This window comes from Trachurus trachurus, assembly GCF_905171665.1.
Source record: "Trachurus trachurus genome assembly, chromosome: 16".
Classification (NCBI taxonomy): Eukaryota; Metazoa; Chordata; class Actinopteri; order Carangiformes; family Carangidae; genus Trachurus; species Trachurus trachurus.
Window position 1 is genome coordinate 29,854,873 of NC_139902.1, and position 20,068 is coordinate 29,874,940.

At 41.2% G+C, this 20,068-nt stretch overlaps 1 protein-coding gene across 2 annotated transcripts in view; it reads right to left on the minus strand.

Moving 5' to 3' along the window:
* Positions 1-20,068, minus strand: part of atg5 (ATG5 autophagy related 5 homolog) — a 46,140-nt gene that overhangs the window by 12,338 nt on the left and 13,734 nt on the right. For both annotated transcript variants that reach the window (XM_083989957.1, XM_083989958.1), the window contains exon 7: positions 11,536-11,653. In XM_083989957.1, coding sequence (XP_083846083.1) covers positions 11,536-11,653 — 118 coding nt within the window. The remainder of the gene's footprint in view (positions 1-11,535; positions 11,654-20,068) is intronic.

Below are 20,068 nucleotides of genomic sequence, written 5' to 3' on the forward strand. Positions count from 1 at the left end.
TTTGCATGTGAGCTCTTGAGAAATGTCACTGTATATAAGACAGAGCGTCAATAAAGGTCGTCAACTCTTTTCTGTAAAGCTGAGGCGTCGACTGTGAGCTGCTCGACTTTCACTGTTTCACGTCGTATTTTTGTGAGTCATTGTCATTGCTCATTTCTCTCTCACCCACTGGTGTCAAACAATAAATAAAGTTAAAAATAGAAATCCTCCCAGTGGCGAATAAATCGTCAGCGAGCAGCTTCCTCTGACTTTACAGGAACAACCTGGGTCATTAAAAGGAAGCTGCCCCGACATGAAGGAGCCAATATGAGTGTTACGTAAAACACATCATGTGTTATAAGATTTAAAGGTGGCTTCCTAATTTGCATAACGTATAGTTTCTGGGATGTGAATGACTGTGACAGCGTTGACCATTAAAAGCAGGAAGAACCACATTTGGAGCCAACAAACGAGTTCCATCATTTACAAAACAGGAGCGACGCGCCTGTTAATAAGCTTCGGAGAAATGTTTCCATTGTGCCTTCACAAAAGGTTAAGTGATCTGACATATATATATATTCAACAATAAGACGAGCGCCTCCGGTCCTAAATAATAATTACTGTGATTCGAACTTTTGCTTTCATGCACTTATGAAAGTGCTGTCATGTCATGTCATTAGTCGTGTGGCGAGTCGACACACTCAGCAGGTTTGGCTGCTCTGACAAAACCGCACCACACTGTTGATTTACAGTACGTACAGGTGATATATTTTGCGATAATTTTATTTCTTTTAACTCTGTTTTCTCTATTTCAAAAGCTTTCTTTAGCATAGTGTTGATAGTAACTGTGACATCATTGATTGTCAGCCATTGGGGGTGACGGTGACGACAATTCTCATTTTTGTAGCAAAAGATAGTTTAAGTTTTAGACTTATGGACAAAACTTTGTAGCCAGCAAACAATGTACACGAATATATGGAAATAAAGTGAAATTTCTTATTTCTGAACTAAACTTTTCAAATATGGCTCTTTTCTATTAGCACTACTCAACGTGACTCAACTTTTTTTTTGATTTTCCACTCGGGACAGATCTGTGACTGTGACTGTTGTTATTGTTTCACATGAGTTAAAACCAGGTAGAGCCGAGTAGAGCTGTAACTATGCAATGGAGAAGGGCCGATTGTAACTTGCCATATAAACGTACTTAAATGCAAAAATGTTTAAATGACATTGATATTTAACTCTGAAAAAATGTTCTAACTGTCCAAATATAAACCAAATGAATTCAAAATATGCTTTTTCTAATTATTATGTGACAATGCAAAGTGAAGTTTTAATGAATTTAACATTATTTGAAGGAAGAAGAAACCCACAACACGGACATTCTGGCACATTTGGATTTTAAATGTGCCAGAAAAAATAGTTACATGTCATAATTAAAACGCAATAGAGCTTTTACAACTTAGATAATAAATCTGACGTGCAGGAGGCCAGTGCTTCGTCATGCCACCTGTCATGCAAGTGTATCAGATGTACACGACGAGTACGTGCCACAGATTCCACACCACAGACTGATTATAATTATCATTATTATTAATAATAACTGGTTTGATTTGGAAAACAACAAGCAACTATATACTGTATATAACTGGACTAGTTTATCCACCGATACACACACACACAGAAAGACACACACACGCCCTGCGGTTGAGTGGAGCACGACTGCCGGCCAAGACGACATGTTTCGTCAGCCGAGCGAAGCCAACCACTATTTAGATAGACCACAATGCAGCGCTCTCCTCCAAGCCAACACACACACACACACACACACACACAGACACACACCATGGCGATGTGGTCAGAGTGACTGACTGGTTATACTGGCTGACGGACTGATGGGCGTTAATGTTTTGTTGTTTTTTCACAATAAATCTATCTACGGGTCATTTAGTTTATAAAACGGTTCAATTAGTGGAAAAAAAAACGCTACGTTTAGTTACACTTCTCTACAGGGAAACGTGCAACAAGTCCAACGATGTTCAATTCACAGTTATAAGAAACAGACACAAAACAAAAAAGAAGATGTTCTGGTTTTAAAATGTGTTGCAATATTTCGCAATCCCACCACATCAACACATCCAGCTGCATTCAAACATAAATTCATATTTTCACACATTAACTTCTCTTTACACAGATATTTACACTAATGTTTGAGCTATGCGTCGCCACCTAGTGGTTGTATCTCTCTGTCAATCTGCCAATCTGCCAAATTGCAGGAAATGCAGTCACATAATAATCCCTGTTTTGGGTTAAAGCGTTAAATTAAGCCTAGAAGTGGGTTGACCTTTGACTAAATATGCAACGTTTGATGCCCTACTTGCACATTTGTTTGAAAACAGTGACATAATAATGTGTGAATTCATAAGTTATGGTGAAAAATGAGTTTTATGGGAATTTCCTGTGTCTCATTTGTCAGATATACCCTCTTAAAATCTGCCTGTAACAGTAACTTCTTCACTTCTGAACCAGAAAACACTGATTCATGTTGTTCTTACTGCAGCCAAGAAGTTGATAGATACAAGGTGGAAACAGGGAACAGTGGGTTTTATTTGGAGTTGTTTTGTTCTCTCTTTCTAGCCTGTTGCTCATTTCTACTATTGTTTTTATGTTTTATCTTTATTTTTAATCGTTTTGCCTTTTTTTTAGTTAGGATTGTATGTTGTTCGCTTCAACTTTAAGTGGATATTATTTCTCTCAAGGTGTTGCCTTCGAGAGAACGAGACAAATGAGCATCTGTTGGGACGGATTGTTTCTCAGATCTGAGGCGTAGAGCGACCGAATGTTTAAATTTGGGCAACTTTTTGGATTCAAACTCACTATTTCATCAAAAAAATAAGTAAGACTGATTATGGATCTAGAGAAAAAGGGTTCATAGTGTCTATTTTCAAATAGTAGTAGGAGTTTCTTATAAACAAGACGTTTTTTAGGTGATGGGCACCTGTACAATATGAGTCATATGTACTGTATTTTGAATGCTCTGAACATTACTGTGCGTTTTATGTAGATTTTCTAAATGTGAGGTTTGTGTATTTAATGTACCTCCACGAGGAAACCGTAGCGGAAACTTGTCAGATTGAATGCATTATGCGTTTTTTAGGTGATGGGCAGCACCTGTATTTACCATACTGTACTTGAAATTGCGCTTTGTAATTTAATCATGATGACTGTCCTTGTTTTGTTTTTGACTAGCTTGATGATTGCTGGTATTAATGTACCCTGTATTGTGTATCTTAACTTGCACTTACAGTCTATTTATGATGTGTGTTTTTATGTCAAGGACTACATGTGGAAATTACGTAGTGTTCTCGCTAAATCTGGTGCAGCCATCTTTTTATTTCTTTGAATAATCAATATCACTGCACACTGTCCTGCTATAAACTAAATAAACTAAACTAAACTAAACTTAAAAGAAGGTTAATACGCTGTCAAATGACTCAAATCAAATCAAATCAACTTTATTTATATGGCACTTTTCATACGTTGTCGATAACATCAGCTGATAAAGACACATCACACTAACACCAAGTGACGCTGCTGAAAAAGATGGAAGTTATCCGTCGAAACATGTCAAGGTACTGACCTTCTTTTCACACATGTCTTGTATATAAGGACCTTGTGTGATTGTCTGTACCTGCCCCATCCCTTCTTCTTCCGCTTTTCCGCTTTTTCTCTCTGGGAACAAACTTGTTTTTGATTATAGAAGTGTAACTCCCGGTTTTACAAGGAAAAAGATACCAATGTCACATGTTGTTTACGTGGATATCGACACGTTTGCGTGTGAAAAAAGACAAAATCTATCTCTTTCTCCCTCCCTGAATTCCTCCGGAGCCCTCTGCAGCCTCTTTTACAGTAAAGCTGCAGACGGGACAGAATTAGAAAACACAAAGAGCTCAGCTGACCACATTTTAATCAACAATAGAGCGAGTCATAGAAAACGAGGCCTTTGAGCAAGCAGATCCTGAATTCCCCTGTCTGGTACACATCTCACACGCCCGCGCACATGAACCATAACCTGCTGCTGCTATCTGCTGTATCAAAACAGCCACTGAAACCCACACACACACACACACACACACATACACACTAACCCCCCCCCCCTCTTGGCCTGTGAAGTGAGCCGGCCCATTTGATGAGCACAAGCTGTATTAAAGGAAGCCTGTCGGTATAGTGAGTGGGCTGTACCACAGATGTTGACGAGGAGGGGGGGAGGGTTGGATGCTTGAAATATCATCGTCTGGATTTGTTACTCAAAGGAGAGAGAGAGGGAGGGGCCGGGCGGGGCGGGGCGAGGTGCGGCGGGGTGGGGGGTTTCCTCTGATTATTCACAGACAATAATCAATGTGGGTTTTTTTCATAAACTGGGCTCACCTACCGATAAACGCTCAGAAGCTTTCCTTATGAGGTGTGTGTGTGTGTGTGTGTGTGGGTGATGCGTGGGCAGCGTCACCCTTCATCGGGGCTGTGATTTTTTTTTTTTTGGCAACGATTCTCATTTTTGGAGCAAAAGTTAGTTGAAGTTTTAGACTTACGGACAAAACTTTCTTCAGCAAACAATGTAGACTGGATATATGGAAATAAAGTGAAATTTCTTATTTCTGAACTAAACTTTTTTTCAAATATGGCTCTTTTCTCTTTTCTATTTTTTTGATTTTCCACTAGGGACAGTACCTAGTACCTAGTACCTGGTAGGTTTTTTTGGTATTGCCTCAGACGAGGTTCCTATAGCGAGTAAAAGTGGTCAGAGTTAAAACCACGTAGAGCTGCAACTGTGTAGTGGAGAAGGGCCGATAGTAACTTGTTTGGTTAATGATGCTAAATAAACTTACTTAAATACAAAATTGTTTAAATGGCACTGATATTTAACTCTCAAAAAACGTTCTAACTGTCCAAATATAAACCAAATGAACTCAAAATATGCTTTTTCTAATTATTATGTGACAATGCAAAGTGAGGTTTTAATGAATTTAACATTCTTTGTTTCTTTAATCAGAAGATGATGTTCAAAAGTCTGCATAGGGGACAAACTCAAAACGCAGCAGAGCAAAGAGAAAAAACCACCGTTGCTCAATCACACACCTGGTTCAGAAACATCTGGGACAGATGGCTGGATGTCAGCGCTGACCAATGCTTACAGTAACATGTTGTTTTGAGGGGTGTTGGTTTCCACCAGCACAAAGACGAACATCAGCCCAGTCCATTCCTCCACAATGATTTGGGAATCTCCCTTTTTGTATTGTATTGTATTCCTAGGAATTCTTCTTCTTTCTTCTTCCTTTGAGGAAATCCTACTTCCCATGGGTGAAAACTCACCAAACTCTACAGAAATGCCAGACCCGATGCCAGATATCCGGCCCCATGCCAGATTTACTCAACTCCAAGGCACAATAAGAGTTTACATTTTTAAAAAAACTTTAAAAATTCCTACCAAACCAACGGTAGATGCTACAGTTTTGCAACTTTCACCAAAATGTCGCCCCAATACTGCTGAAACTTTTGTCCACTTAAACTCATTACAAATTATGAAGTCCATCAAAAACTGTAAAACCTATAAAACCTCCTCCCACAATTTGTGCTCCATTGACACCAAACTTGCTACAGAGCATCTTCAGACTGTCCTACACAAAACTTGTTTCTCGGATTTTTGATTGATCAAAAATTGAGCCTACAGTGCATCAAAACGTTTGACTGTGAACACTACTGTAAACATATACCATCAAATTCTTGCTAAATACATTTTCAATCTTCCTGAAAAAAATGACAATATTTTGGAGTCATGGTTGATGAAGTTTGGCAAATACCATAATTTTATCTCAAAAACTGAATTTTCTAGAACATTTTGAATTCCGCTCTCATGGGAACAACTGCAGTCAATGTAAGAGAAAACAAATCACCAACATTACCATGCTGTCCAGATGCAATTTATGTATTAACAGATTTTTGTTTAGATAACAGAATTTCTGACATTTTGACCATTTTTTAATCTGCCTTGACAACAGCTGCCCGGGCATTGACTCCCTGAGTGGATAAATGAAGCTACACAGCAGGTCTCACTACCAGCCAATTAGCTCAGTGAGTTAGGAGCTGGTTCTTGGCATCAGAGGTTGTGGATTCGAGACCCAGCAAGGGTGATGATGATGATGACAGATCAAAATGCCAGATGTCCTCAACTGGTAACACATTCCGAGGAAATCATACTTCCCATGGGCAAAAACTCACCAAACCTTACAGAAACATCCAACCCCATGCCAGATATTACTATTACTATTTGAGAAGACACACACCTGACTGCACTTACAGACAATTAGCTCAGTGAGTTAGGAGCTGGTTCTTGGTGCCAGACGATGTAGGTTCAAGTCCCAGCAAGGGTGATGATGACAACACATCAAAATACTAAATGGTCTTTGTGAAACAGATGTACAAAATCTTACAGTCATAGTAGATGATGTTTGACAAATACATAACAGCATTTTACCTCAAAAACAGTTTGTTTTTGTTTTTTACAGTGGCTTGCGTGACAGTGAATGACTTACTCAATTTGTGAAGCCACTGTGGAACTGCCACCTGCCAATTCCCTCAGTGCGATAGACAATGGTCTTTGGTTCTAGAAATTGTGGGTTCAAGCCTCAACTGGTGCAAAATTAACATTATAGGTTATTTAAAGCAGAAGTAAGCGATCCGGTCGTTTTGGCTAATGCTGCGTTCCAGGCAGGCTTTTGAAACCGTAAATTACAGCTTCAAGTCACGACTTACGACTTTGTAGCGTTCCAGGCAACCCACTCGTGTTTCTCCGACCTGTTTTACCTATGAAAGTCACTATAACGGCCACTCGTAACTTCTGACCCGTGAAGTCGCACCAGATCGAACTGGTACGACTTCACAGGTCGGAAAAACACGAGTTACGGGTTGCCTTGAACGCACCATAACGTCTTGTCAGCCGATGGAGTTAGCAGCCCCCGCCCTCGTCATGGATCTATTGGTCCTCGTCCCTAGGTCACCACATTCACGTGCATCCCTTGGCTGCACACACAGCCCTGCATACCGTTCTCTCTCCTCATTGGATAAAACTTGTACGAGAAAAGTTTTCTCCTCGGCTCAGAGCAGAGCAGAGTGACTGACAGACCCGTGTTTCGGTCCAAACACTCTATGTAAGTGATTGCTGTCGGAAGATATAACTATTTAAGACTTATATTAACACAAAAATATTGCTTACTTCTGCTTTAAGACATTATAAAGTCTTCCTATTCTCCTGTTTGTTGCTCAGAATTTGCCTAAATTTGCCCCAAAAAATAGCCCGGACCCGACCCATTGCTATAATTCTTCTTCCTTTTCTTTCATTTATTTTTTTTTTCACTGAAGCCACCCCCATTTGTTTGCCATGATCGGTTTGTGGGTCCCGCAGGGGTCAGCACTGCAGCAGCACCGATCCTCTCTCAGACATAACAGAGAGGGGGGGAGTCTGTTTGAAAAAAAACGTTGTCATTTGATGTGTGAAAAGATCAGAGACGTATAAGGTGGAGTGAGCACCCCAGATTTCCTTTTTTTGTTGTGATACGTTAGGGTCCCGACAGAAAAGAAGAAAAAGAAAAGAAGTCCTCTGAACTCTCTTAACAATGCTACCAGCAAAGCCCCCCTCCAAACCAAACCAAACCACCACCGTCCCGCCCCGTCCCTGAACATGAACACACGTCCCCCGGTCTCTCTAATCCAAACACGCCGCCATAATCCCCCCGGCTATCGCCCGACTCATCTACAAGCCGAGGAAGAGGTGGAAACCAAACAAACGACAAGAGACAAAAGGGACACTTTCACCTTGATCAGGCGGGCTAGGCTGGCAGACTCCTCTAAGGGAGGGGAGGGGGGAGAGGGGAGGGGGGGGCTTAACGTCAAAGACATGAAAGACGTCGACGGCAGACAGACAGGGAAGATGTGGAAGACTACACCTGAGAGAGAGAGAGAGAGAGATAGAGGATCAAAGAGCAGGGAAATGGTCTCGGATCAGGGAGAAACAGAGAGAAACAGGAAAGTGGGGAAAGGAGAGTCTCCGTCTCTCCAACCTGACTGAGAGTCACGCAGGTTTACATCCAATTTACAAACAACTGCAGCACAAATCGATAAAAGTGCATCAACTGCGAGTCGACTTGTCTCGGAAAATCATCAGTTTGATAGTAAAAAAAGAGTTGTAAATATCATCTCCGCAACCATGACATGAGTCGTACAAGACTCTCTGCACCGTGAACACAGCACGTTCAGCAGAGAACAACCGCGTGATAAATAAGTTGCACTGATATTTATGGTGATAAAGTCTTTGTAAAAAGTGTAAAACATTTAATCATTTAACCATATATTCAATTTCAGCTCTGCATCTGGTGTCGACCAACAGCTGGTGGACACATCTGGCTCTTCAGCTGCTGTCTGAGTGTTTTTCTTTACTGTGTTTACTGGTTCATCTAAAACAAGGACAGTGTACAGATATAGCACAAGAGGAATGCACATATAACAGCTCACATAAGCTTTATTCTAATAATAAACACCTATTAAAATGCATTCCTGTTGGCTGCTTTATAAATACTTGGGTCTGACTCTGGGATCTGGACCTTTCTGAGCTTTTTTATTAGGGGTGGGAGAAAAAATCGATTCACATAAATATCGCAACATCTTTTTTGATGATTTTTTAATCGATTTTTTTTTTTTGAATTTTTTTAAATATTGTGCAATGTGCATTTGTTAGCCTTTTTTACATACAGAGAGTACAGGTTTTGAAAAGGGTTTAAGTTCACTTTATAATGGAGTATGTTAATTTATAGGCTCCTACAGTATTTGTGTGCAGATAAATGTTAAAAATGCAGACTAAAAATCGAGAGAACCGCAATATCGAATCGCAATTTAAATCGAATCGCCATCCAAAAATCGTAGAAGAATTGAATCGGGAGAAAAGCATATCGTCCCAGCCCTATTTTTTATGCCTGAAAAATTCAACATCAACTACAATTATAAACATTTTATCCTTTATAAAGTCTTCCTGCACTTAGCTGCAAAAAAAAAAAAATGTTAATCTCAGAAATATAGAGAGGTCTGTGTGAGATGTTTCGCACCAGTTGACGATTTCACCTTTTTCCAAAGTTGATGTGAAAGTGAGTGTGTGTGTGGGGGGGCTTAACAGACATCATCACTATGGCAACAAACAGTTGGACAGACGGGGGGGGGGGGGGGGGGGGGGCTGTGGAGGTGCTGATGGCTCCGTCTCCTCGGTGCAGGTGAGTCTCCTGCGGGTCGTCTGTCCTGACACACCATTGTCTCCTTATCTACTTCCTCTCTGCTCCTCTGCAGACACCGCCTGTTTAGACTGCTGCTCCCTCTCTCCCTCCCTCCCTCCCTCCCTCTCTCCTCTCATCTCATCTCATCTCTTCTCTTCTTTCGTTATCACCACACCTCCGTCGCAGCAGCAGCAGCAACAGCTCAAGTGTACGCCGAGTGCACGGCACGCCATGTAGTGCTTTTCTAAGAGGTTCTTAAAAAGGTCTGGCCTACAGATAACATATAGATTGATATGGATGATATACAATCAAATATGGCACTTTTTATGCAATAAATGCAAAACTAAGTGTGTTTAAGAATATACGCAATGGATTTGAGTTTAACCTTGTGTTAAAACTTGTGTTGGCAACACTTTATAATAAGTACTCACTATTAAGCATTAGTTAAGCATTAATAAATACTGAATTCTTCATTTATAACACACAAATACTCATTAGTATGTAGTTTATACAATACAAAACATGTGTAACTGTGTTTATAAACTACATACTAATGAGTATGCATGTGTTATAAATGAAGAATTCAGTATTTAATGCTTAATAGTGTGTACTTGTTATAAAGTGTTACCCTTGTGTTTAGTTTTTTTCCGGCATATTAATATGGAATATTTTGCAAAATGATCCTGTTTTGTATTGATGAGTTTGATGTTCTAGTTTAATAATAATATATTAATCACTTTACTTTTAATCCATTCATATCTTATTATTGATTTTTGTTTTAAGGTCAGTATATATGAGCCGAAAGCCTCTGGTAACAAACTTCTTGTTCCATTTTCATGCTGTTTTTGTTGGTTAAAATGAATAAAATGACGGAATTCAAAATGGAAAATAAAAAATCCAGGAAATAAATAAGAAATTACAATGATCTGAGCTCAGTTTTCTATTTCTAAGGGGACATGATTGTTGCTTGTCTCAGAGTATGAATGAGACATGATTGTGGTTGTGACTTGACGAGGACCTGGTCTGGTGACATGACCTCAGTTATTATTAAAACAACTAAACCGCCTCCGTGTGCGACCGCATCATTGTTCACCTCTGACTTTACATCACCTCTGCAATTTGCTCTCATTCTCTCTCTCTCTCTCCTCACTCCCTCACATCAGCCAACTCTTTATCTCCTCTCCCTCATCATCATCATCATCATCATCTCATCTCCTCCTCCTCCTCCTCCCACATCTTTGTTCACTTGTTCTGGCAAAAGCCGCTATTTGTCCCCCATCCAGCCGGGTGCACTATCAGAGAGAGTGGATCTCTGACATGCGTCGTGTGGCTGTGTAAATAAAACAGAGCTGAAAGGAGAGGTGCTTCTTTCTTCTCTCTCCTGGAGGACTAGACGGAGATAAGGCAAGACGGAAATCAAACCTGGCTGATAATGTGTTTTGTATTTGGCGCGATTGAGGCTGCAGGATGAAGCGATGTTTCCTTCATGTCATAATCGTCTTGTATTCACTTAAAGAGATAGTTCAACATTTTGGCAAATTGGCCCATTGCCATAATCCCTATAGTCATAGCAGTAGGTTCGTGACCTTTATGTGTCGGTGCAAGCTGTTTTTAGAACGGCGGAGCAGAGCCGTGAGCTGCTCAGAGCTATGCTACGGAGGCTCATGGGATTTCTTGGTTTCCCTCATCAAACTCATCAAATACACAATCCAACAACTCCACAACGCTCTGGTGGACAAGTTGTGAGCTGCACATTCACCACGCTATGAGATAATAACAGAACGTTACCAGACAGAGTTGTTTTAGAGGTAAATGCAGAGACTGCTTGACGAAAAACTGTCCCTGAAGGCAACGCACATCAGTGATTTTGCATGGATTTACCTCTAAACCAACTCTGTCTCATGACGTTTTGTGATTATCTCATAGCGTGGTGAATGTGCAGGTCACAACTTGTCCACCAGAGCGTTGTGGAGTTGTTGGATTGTGTATTTGATGAGTTTGATGAGGGAAACCCAGAAATCCCATTAGCCTCCGTAGCGTAGCTCTGAGCAGCTCACCGCTCTGCTCCGCCGTTCTAAAAACAGCTTGCACCGACAATTAAAGGTAGCAAACTGCTATGACTATAGGGATTATGTCAATGGGCCAATTTGCCAAAATGTTGAACTATCCCTTCAAGTTAATTGCTATAACAAATAGTGAAGACTGAGTGTGTGTGTGGGTGTGTGTGAGTCGGCACACTTACCATCACCGGGTATGGCGGCTGGGTACATTTCCTTCAACAGGTTGCCAAGCGTGTGCACGCTGCCTTCGGGTGAAACGGGGCGAAACTGTTTCTGGATAAACGGCCTGTCACTCATCGTCTGTAATAAATCAGAGAGCGGGAAATTAAAAAAACACATTCTTACACGTTCAGGATTCAGAGAGCAGAGAAGCAAAGTTTGGACGCCCCACATCGATCAAATCACTGATTATTGATTTTTGTAGTTGAAAAGTGTCAAATACCCTAAAGAATGCATCAGGGAATTGACAAACACCGTGGGTTGTGTACTGTACTGTAACTTATATTTGCCGTCTGTAAACCTGTTCTGCTTCATGGTAAAGAAAAACAAACTAAAACTGTTTTCTGATGGTCGAATGAAAAGAAGAATGACTCCTCTATTGTTTTCTGCTTCCACCGGCAGGTCGAGTCACTTTGAGATTTTAGAAACCAGTGTTTGTGCCAGATATTTTGAAATTCCTCCCAGGCATGTGTGTGACATATCACATTCACAAGAATCGAGCTCACAGCAGGGACTTGTTGTGATGTTTTGAACGCCAAAATCTAATAACGAACACAACTGAACAAACGTCGATGCCAGATTGGAAGAAACCACTTCGACGACGCGCTCCTTGTTCCTGACAGTGACGCGTCCGTCCGGCCACAAACCGACGCCAGCGCAAGAGACATAAAACGTTCGTCTGCTGACAGGAGCCATGACGCATTCGAGCGGAGTCTAAATCTAAAAGCCAGACATTTCTTGTTATCCATCCTCTTCCTTTAACTGGGCAACGTGCAGCTGCTGCTTCTTCTTCGAGGATAAGATCAATCAATCAATCTTTGGTGCTCAGTTTAGGAAGTTCTCCTCTGAAATATGTAAAAAAAAACACCAATAACTGAATCATAACACCTTTAAATTCCCATCAAAGTGACGATGCTCCTATTGATGATCTTAATATCTTATTCATTATCAGTTTACTGGAAAAATTTAAACCAAATGTCCGGTAAATGGTAAAGTCATGTATTTGGTAGCATAAAGGGAAATTTTTAGAGTTGTACTGTAAACAGTTCCCAGAGTTAATATCATGGAAAGAATCTACAGTGTGTTGCACGCAAACCCTGTGAATGAACAGCGTGTTGACCCGACCTTGTGCTTTGATGAGCCCGGCTGCTCAGAATGTGATATTTTGCAATTCACAACATTTCAGCAGATGTTACTGAAGTGACGCCGGGGCCGACATGGTTTCCTGGTCAGGGATCTGGTCTGGAAGTCATTAGCTTCTGCTTAAGTGTGTACTTGGCAGAAAAGTGGGCTTCTACGCAGACTTAAAACTCCTCTGGCTCCCCGGGAGGTTCTCAGATGGAGGGAATGGCAGAGTAAATCATAATATGAGCTTTGTGTTTCCTTCGTCCCTTTCACTGCTCTTCGTGGAGGTTGGAGGTCATGGATGTTTAAAGACTTTTTGCTCAGAGACACTTCAGCAAAGTGGATGGGTTTTTTCTTGGGTTTATTTTATCTGTTGGTCACCCTGCTGTGACAATCACCCTAGAAATCTGCGTATAAACCAAAAGGAAAAATTTTCCCTTACATGAAACATCATGGTGAAATGCAACACATCTTATGGGAAAAAAAAAAAAGCTGACAAACTCAGCTGGCCCTTTGGTGTTGTTGGGAAAATGCATTGCGAGGTGAATCACATCCGCTCTTCCACATTTCTTTCGTACCCACACCTTCCACCACACTGAGAGGCATGTTATCGCAATCATGTCCTGGCCCTGAAGCTCAGTCACAGTCACAATCAGCTGCTGAGTGTGATCTAAGATCCCATCATGCTACTTGCTGACCGCAACCCAAACGAATCAACAGTGACCACTAAATGCCTTTAATGTAAACTGTGCAAGTCATGATGGGAGAGCTAAACAAAAGTGACGTACGCGGCAAAACATCCTCATGATGACTGCTCTGTGATGCAGCACGACGTTTCATGAGTGAGAGGAAATTACCAGCAGCAGACACTCAAAGACCAAATCTCGTAAACTGCACCCAGAGCTGCTAATGGGGCTTTGACTCGGGGGGGGCTGAGAACAGACAGAGGGTCTTACATTACATTATGTAGGCTACAGACCTGGTATCACCCTACACCTTCTGGAGGGGCCGGGGTGTAAAGCTCCATCTGACAGGTGACTCCTCAACATCAGGGTCACGGCTTCTGTTCCTATACCGCAGTGGTTCCCAACCTTTTTCTTAAGGGACCCATATTTTTACCATTGTAAACTTTGGTGATCATAACTTCTTTTACATGAAATACTTTATTATATTTCAGTAATTTAATAACAGCATGGAACAATGAGGAGAACTTGTGTATGATTACAACATATTTCTTCAGAACTTGTACTTTTAAAAACAATTTTTTCTCAAACATATTTCAGTATTACCTGCTTAAATGAATTTGAAAAGCAGCATGGAACAATGAGAAAAACCTGTGTAAAATTACAACATATTCTTCAGAACTTGTACTTTTAAAAACACAATTGTGTGAACTTGTACTTTTAAAAACACAATTGTGTTTTTAAAAGTACAAGTTCTGAAGAATATGTTGTAATTTTACACAGGTTTTTCTCATTGTTCCACACACGCTCTTTTCTTCTTTATATAGGCCTATAACTTATTTATCTATTTAAATACACGAATAAATGTTTAATGTGGCCCTTGAATTTAGTTGATTTTGTCACATATATGAATTAAATGCTTAGCCTACTCATTTATTTAACATTTTAATTACATTAAAATTATGAAACCCCTTAAAATCAAGAGGGCTTCGCGACCCCCCCTGGATCTTTGGCGCCCCCCTTGGGGGGTCGGGCCCCCCAGGTTGGGAACAACTGCTATACCGAAGCCAACGTGACTCTGGATGTGTAATGTGCCAGTAAGTCCTGCTCCGATTTATCGTCCCGACATGCTTTATACTATATGCAGAGCTACTATATGCTGGAACTTCCTGTAAATCCAGTTTCTTTGGATCTGATTGTGGTTTTGTCGGCCGGCTACAGAACGTTCTCTGTAAATGTCAAAAGTCTCACTATCGCTTCGCTGCTGAATTAAAAATGCAGAGGTTCTGGTTACCAGGTGACCCGTGGCCACAGCAGGGCTGGAGAGAGAGAAGGCACCGGGCGCTGGACCGTGTCCAGGCCTTCAGGTAGGGACTTAAAGGGATAGTTCACCCAAAATTCAAATTTCACTCATTATCTACTTACTCTCATGTCGACTAAGAGCTGGGAGAAGTTTCAGAGTCCTCCGTGCCTTCTCTGAGTTACGGAGGGGTCTCGGCGTAGCAGTATTTGTCCATATAATGGTTGTGAATGGATACCAACTTTCTTTGTCCAAAAAGACCCCCCCCCCCCCCCCCCGCTGAGCGATGTGGTTGAAATCAAAAAAGGACAAACATTTCTGGATTAGCAGCATTTCTCAAGAACTGAATCCACTATTGTTCAAGTACCTTGGAAAGAACCTCGTCTTACTTCCTGACGATCATTAGTCGTGGTCCAAAGTACATTAATTTTCCAATTACAGTGTTTATTCCAGAATGGCTAATGCACAAAATCATAGCACAATGAACTCCTCCACACTGATTAGGATAAATTAATCCATAATATCGACTGATTTGATCGTATCATTACGGTTCAAACAGCCAAACAAAGGCAGGACTGGATTGTTACACAACCCCTGCTGATCAATAGCGATCAGTATTAATGAGATCACCGGGATTCAAGTAATGCCGTGGCCCTCCCGACATAAAACAATGGGAGAAACTGTGGCTGTGTTGGGGGCGCGGGGGGGGGGGGGTGTATAAGCAAAGGCAGATACCCAACCTGGTGTCAAACGGAGAGTCTGACACACAATAGGGCCTAATTATGAAGCTGTGAAAAGGAAACCGGCGAGGACCGGTGTCGAGTAACTGAGCGGTAACTACACACCACGGGGCCGGGGTGCGAAGAAGCAAGAGGAAAGGTGGCGGTGGAGGCGCGAAGCCGGCGCTCGGGTTACACAGAAACACTGAGTCACCGGCAGGAAGCACGGACGGCGTTTCGTGCGGGATCGGCGACCAGAGCCAGAGCAGGGAGAGTGCGCTAAGTGACAGCTACTTCTTTGCATTTTTAAATAGCGAGGCCATGAATAATTGAGCCGCGCCACCATACAATGAAGGGGGGGCTATTGATCCCCGGGGACAGGAGCGTGATACCGCCTGGATGGAAGACACTTTCTTTTCAGGTGGCGTGACACCTTAGCTGGCACAGCGGCACACGGAGACACAAGGAGGCCGAGGTGTCATTAGGATTCGGGTGAAAAGAGATGGCTCGCTCACCGCCGAGTGAAAAGAGCAGCGGAACTCAAGACGTCGGCTAATTGGCGGAGGGGAGTCAGTCAATCCGCCTAATTGATGGTAAAGCAATGGAAGGAGGGCCACGGCGCTGTCAATCAACAGGAGTTTCCGCGAATCGAGAGGGGTCGGAGAAAGCGTTTCCACTGAACTCTGAGACCATCCATTCGTAAATTAAAATTCCAGCCTCTTTCCTCGTTCTCTCGGAGCTTGAAATTAACACCTGTGGAGGAGAAACTCCATCAAGGGACGCCGAATTGAACTCTAAATTATTCATCGCCCAAGTGTTATGCTAGGTTGACCTGTGTGGTACTTCACCATTCGTCTCCATATTTCATTCGCTGATCGGAATTTCTCAGCCATGACTTGATCTGTTTGTCTAATGTGTCTAACCCTAAAAAAAAAAAAACTTCTGGTTCTTAGCACCAACAACTTCATGAAGATGTTTTACTGACAACATATCGTCTTTATACCATTTGCCGTTATTCACTGGTTTTCTGATTGTCTTAGCTATGGTGGTACTTTGTCATACAGATACATTTCAGTTTCAGATTTCCACCTCCCCTTCAACACTTTGCTCTACTTCCTACCAAAGAACTTGGTGTAGATTTTATTTGCATAGAGCTAAAACCTCAACATACTTTCGAAAGGTTTTAGGCTCAGATCAAGACTTTAAACTTTTACATGCAATTACATAGCACCTTTCTTAACATAAATACAAGGTACAGATAAAGAAATTTAAGGTACATAAAAAACAAAGAGAAAACCAATGAAAAGTCAAATATGAATCAAACTGTGTGGCCCATGGTGTTTAAAACTAAAATATGACAGTATCAAAGCCCAACAAAATAAAATAGGCGCACCATTGGTTGCTTAGGAGGTTTAAAATGCCTTTTTATAAAGGTGCACAAGGCACAGATAAAGAAATTTAAGGTATATAAAAAACAAAGAGAAAACCAATGAAAAGTCAAATATGAATCAAATCGTGTGGCCCATGGTGTTTAAAACTAACATATGACAGTATCAAAACCCAACAAAATAAAACGCAATATAAAATAGGTGCACCATCGGTTGCTTAGGAGGTTTAAAATGCTTTTTTATAAAGTTGAGTTTTCAAAAGAGATTTAAAGTTCATCTACATTTGCATAGACATTGTGTAATTAAATAAAGAGACCACATTTCATTGGAGCCAAGAAAGAAAACATGTTCTTTCTGTAGCTATGGGGGAGCTTTAATAACCAAACAAACCACTGACATGGAATTAATTATCAAATTAAAACCTCCATCTCGCCTTGTGTTATGATGTACAGATGTACAGATCTATGTGTTTGCCAACAGGACACAATAAAAACCTTTTGACCTGCTTCTGCTTGGATGTGCAATGACCCCGATTGCAAAACCTTTTTTAACTGGCAGTCGCATTTCTACTAGAAAGCATTACAGTAAATTTGGCAACATGTTCTTCCCCCGCACATCCAGGCCCCATCATCACCTGTTGCCCTTGGCACCATTACGATTACGCACACGCACAACTGTTTCCAGCATTCCCATGTTTTGTAATTGTCTGTGTAGTCACAACCTCCCCCTCGTCTCTCTCAACCATTACAAGGTATCTGGGAGGCAATAAACCTGCATTCTTCGAAACAGGCTGGCTTCCACACCGCACCACAACACAAGAGGTGGGCGGAGAAAGACTGCCTGCTCTTGCATCTGAGGTTTTTTTTTTGTGTGTGTGAGCCGGCGCTGAGTCACAGAGCGGGAACACAGAGGTGTACCTGTAGCGCAACAATGTTTTAAAAGGAAAGACAGTAGTAATTTTCACTTTCCGCGCAGTGAGTGAGTGAGTGAGTGAGACGGCGGCCGGCACCCTCCGGCTCTTTGAATCACAGAGCGGTGAGGAAAAGGAACGCTAAAGGAAGCGTGGTGGTGATGCACCGGCGGTCAAGAAAAGTCCCCGAGGTGCGGCAGATGAGGCTGATGAGCAAACACGCAAGATAACACACAAATAAAGGGCTCGAGTGGACGCAATTGACAGTGACAAAGACAATTACACATTCATAAAACAGGCAACAGATGCTCAAAAAGGAACAAACACTATGACTGTCACCAAAGATTTAAAACCTAAAAAGATGATTCATGCACAGTATGAGCGTTCCTTTCATGTATTTCATAATATTTTGAACGTATTACGTAATAAAGTTGTCTATTTGACTTTACAAGGATATAAAAATAGGTTTATATGAATATCTTTGCAATAATACAGCATACAGATATAATATTACATGTTGGAATCTGTTTATATTATACTTGCCTCTTATTTAGAGCTATAGCTCTCTAAAAAGTAGTTTAGAGTAGCACTTTATACATTTATCTACTTATGTCGCATTATTTTTATGAACCTGAGACTTTTGTAAACTAATTTAAAGCACGAAAACACTTCATCCACATTAGTCAAGGTGTGTTTCACAAGGGATTTAAAGAATTTTGAATAACCGAGCTTAATTTTTTTCCACATTTGGGCCTAATTATCTCAGAGAGTCATCTGATAATTGAAATTCTTAAGAAATAATGTGGAAAATTCACGCAATATCTTTACACCCTGGAGGGTTTTCTTCAGAAGTCTAAGATTTTAGAGCCATTTTTAACCTTCAGGATATGAGGCAGACACACACACAAACAAACACAAACATCCCAACGTGTCGTCCGTGCCCATGAGGTGTCCTCGTCTCCATGAGGAGCGCAGGCCAGACGGAAATGAGCCCTCTGTTATTTGGACCGAGTGTTGTCATTAATTCTGTCTGCATCAAACGCAGCACATGTTATTTACACTAAAGACCACAATCTGGCTTTGAAGGACTCGGAGCGTGAGTGTTGTGTGTTTGTGTGTGTGTGTGTGGGAAGAGGAGGAGGAGGAGGAGGAGGAGGAGGGGAAGGGGGGGTCTTTTCCTCTGTATTAGGCCGTCTCCTGTTAAATCATCCTGTGACTTCTCAGTATCAAACAGCTTTGTTCTGCTTTCTTTTCTTTTTTCTTTTTCTTTTTTTCCCTCCTCCACACTAAAAAGGTCTTCGGTGGGTTTTGTCGTATCTTGTTGAGTCTTGTCACGACGACTCTGGATTTTCCTCTTTGCAACAACATCATCTTAACTCTGCAGAGTTAAGAGTCTCCAAAGATTTTCACTTTCACGAGCTCTTCAGCTTGTCTCTGTGTTTTCAAACGTCCCCCTTGTTCTTGGTTTTTCTTGGTCCTTCCTGTGACTAATATTAAAACTGCAGCCAGTCACTAATCTGAAGGCCTTGAGTTCGCCCATGACGTCTCAAAAACCAACAACCACAACCGGTGGAACGATCAGACGCACTCACACATCAGACAGGTGGTAAACAAATGGGCAAAACCCCACCATATGCAAAGCTGTCACAGAAACAAGACCCGAGGGACGACGTGTGAATCAGAAAGAATCATCTTTTTCAGAGAATACTCTGCAGTAAAGTAATAAAATGTTGACTCATGCAGCTACTTCTTGCTTCTACTTCTTCTTGCACTAAAATCAACGCTGCCGATTTGTTTTTGTATATAATTTTGTACATCACATTTTATTTTATTTGCTATTGCTATTTTATTATGTATAGTTTGTTCTTTATATTTTACTATTTTATTATGTATAGTTTATATTCTTATTCTTTATATTCTTACACTATATGTTGTTATCATCACTGTGTGTCTGTGTAATGCTGCTGCTGCACTGTAATTTCCCAGATTGGGATCAATAAAGTATATCTATCTATCTATCTATCTATCTATCTATCTTGCATTCTTTAAAAGTTTTTTTTTTTTAATATATAAACATTTCTGCAAATTCCTGCACCCTCTGTGGGTCCTTACAGAAAACCAACCATCACAGGTATCTGTATCTTTCTTTGAGCTCGCTCTTTGATAATGAGCACGCTGAGTTTCCACTCCACTCTCCTCCAGAGTTTCCAGGCCTCGACTGCCTGTAAATATTTAGCACTTAGTAAGTCAAATGAAAACCACACCACCACCAACGCCACCCCCCCCCAAAACAATCCAGACTTTTCAAGAATTATGTTTGGTGTGTGTGTAAATCTCACAGTGGGCTTTGCAACGTCCCTTTGATGCCTTT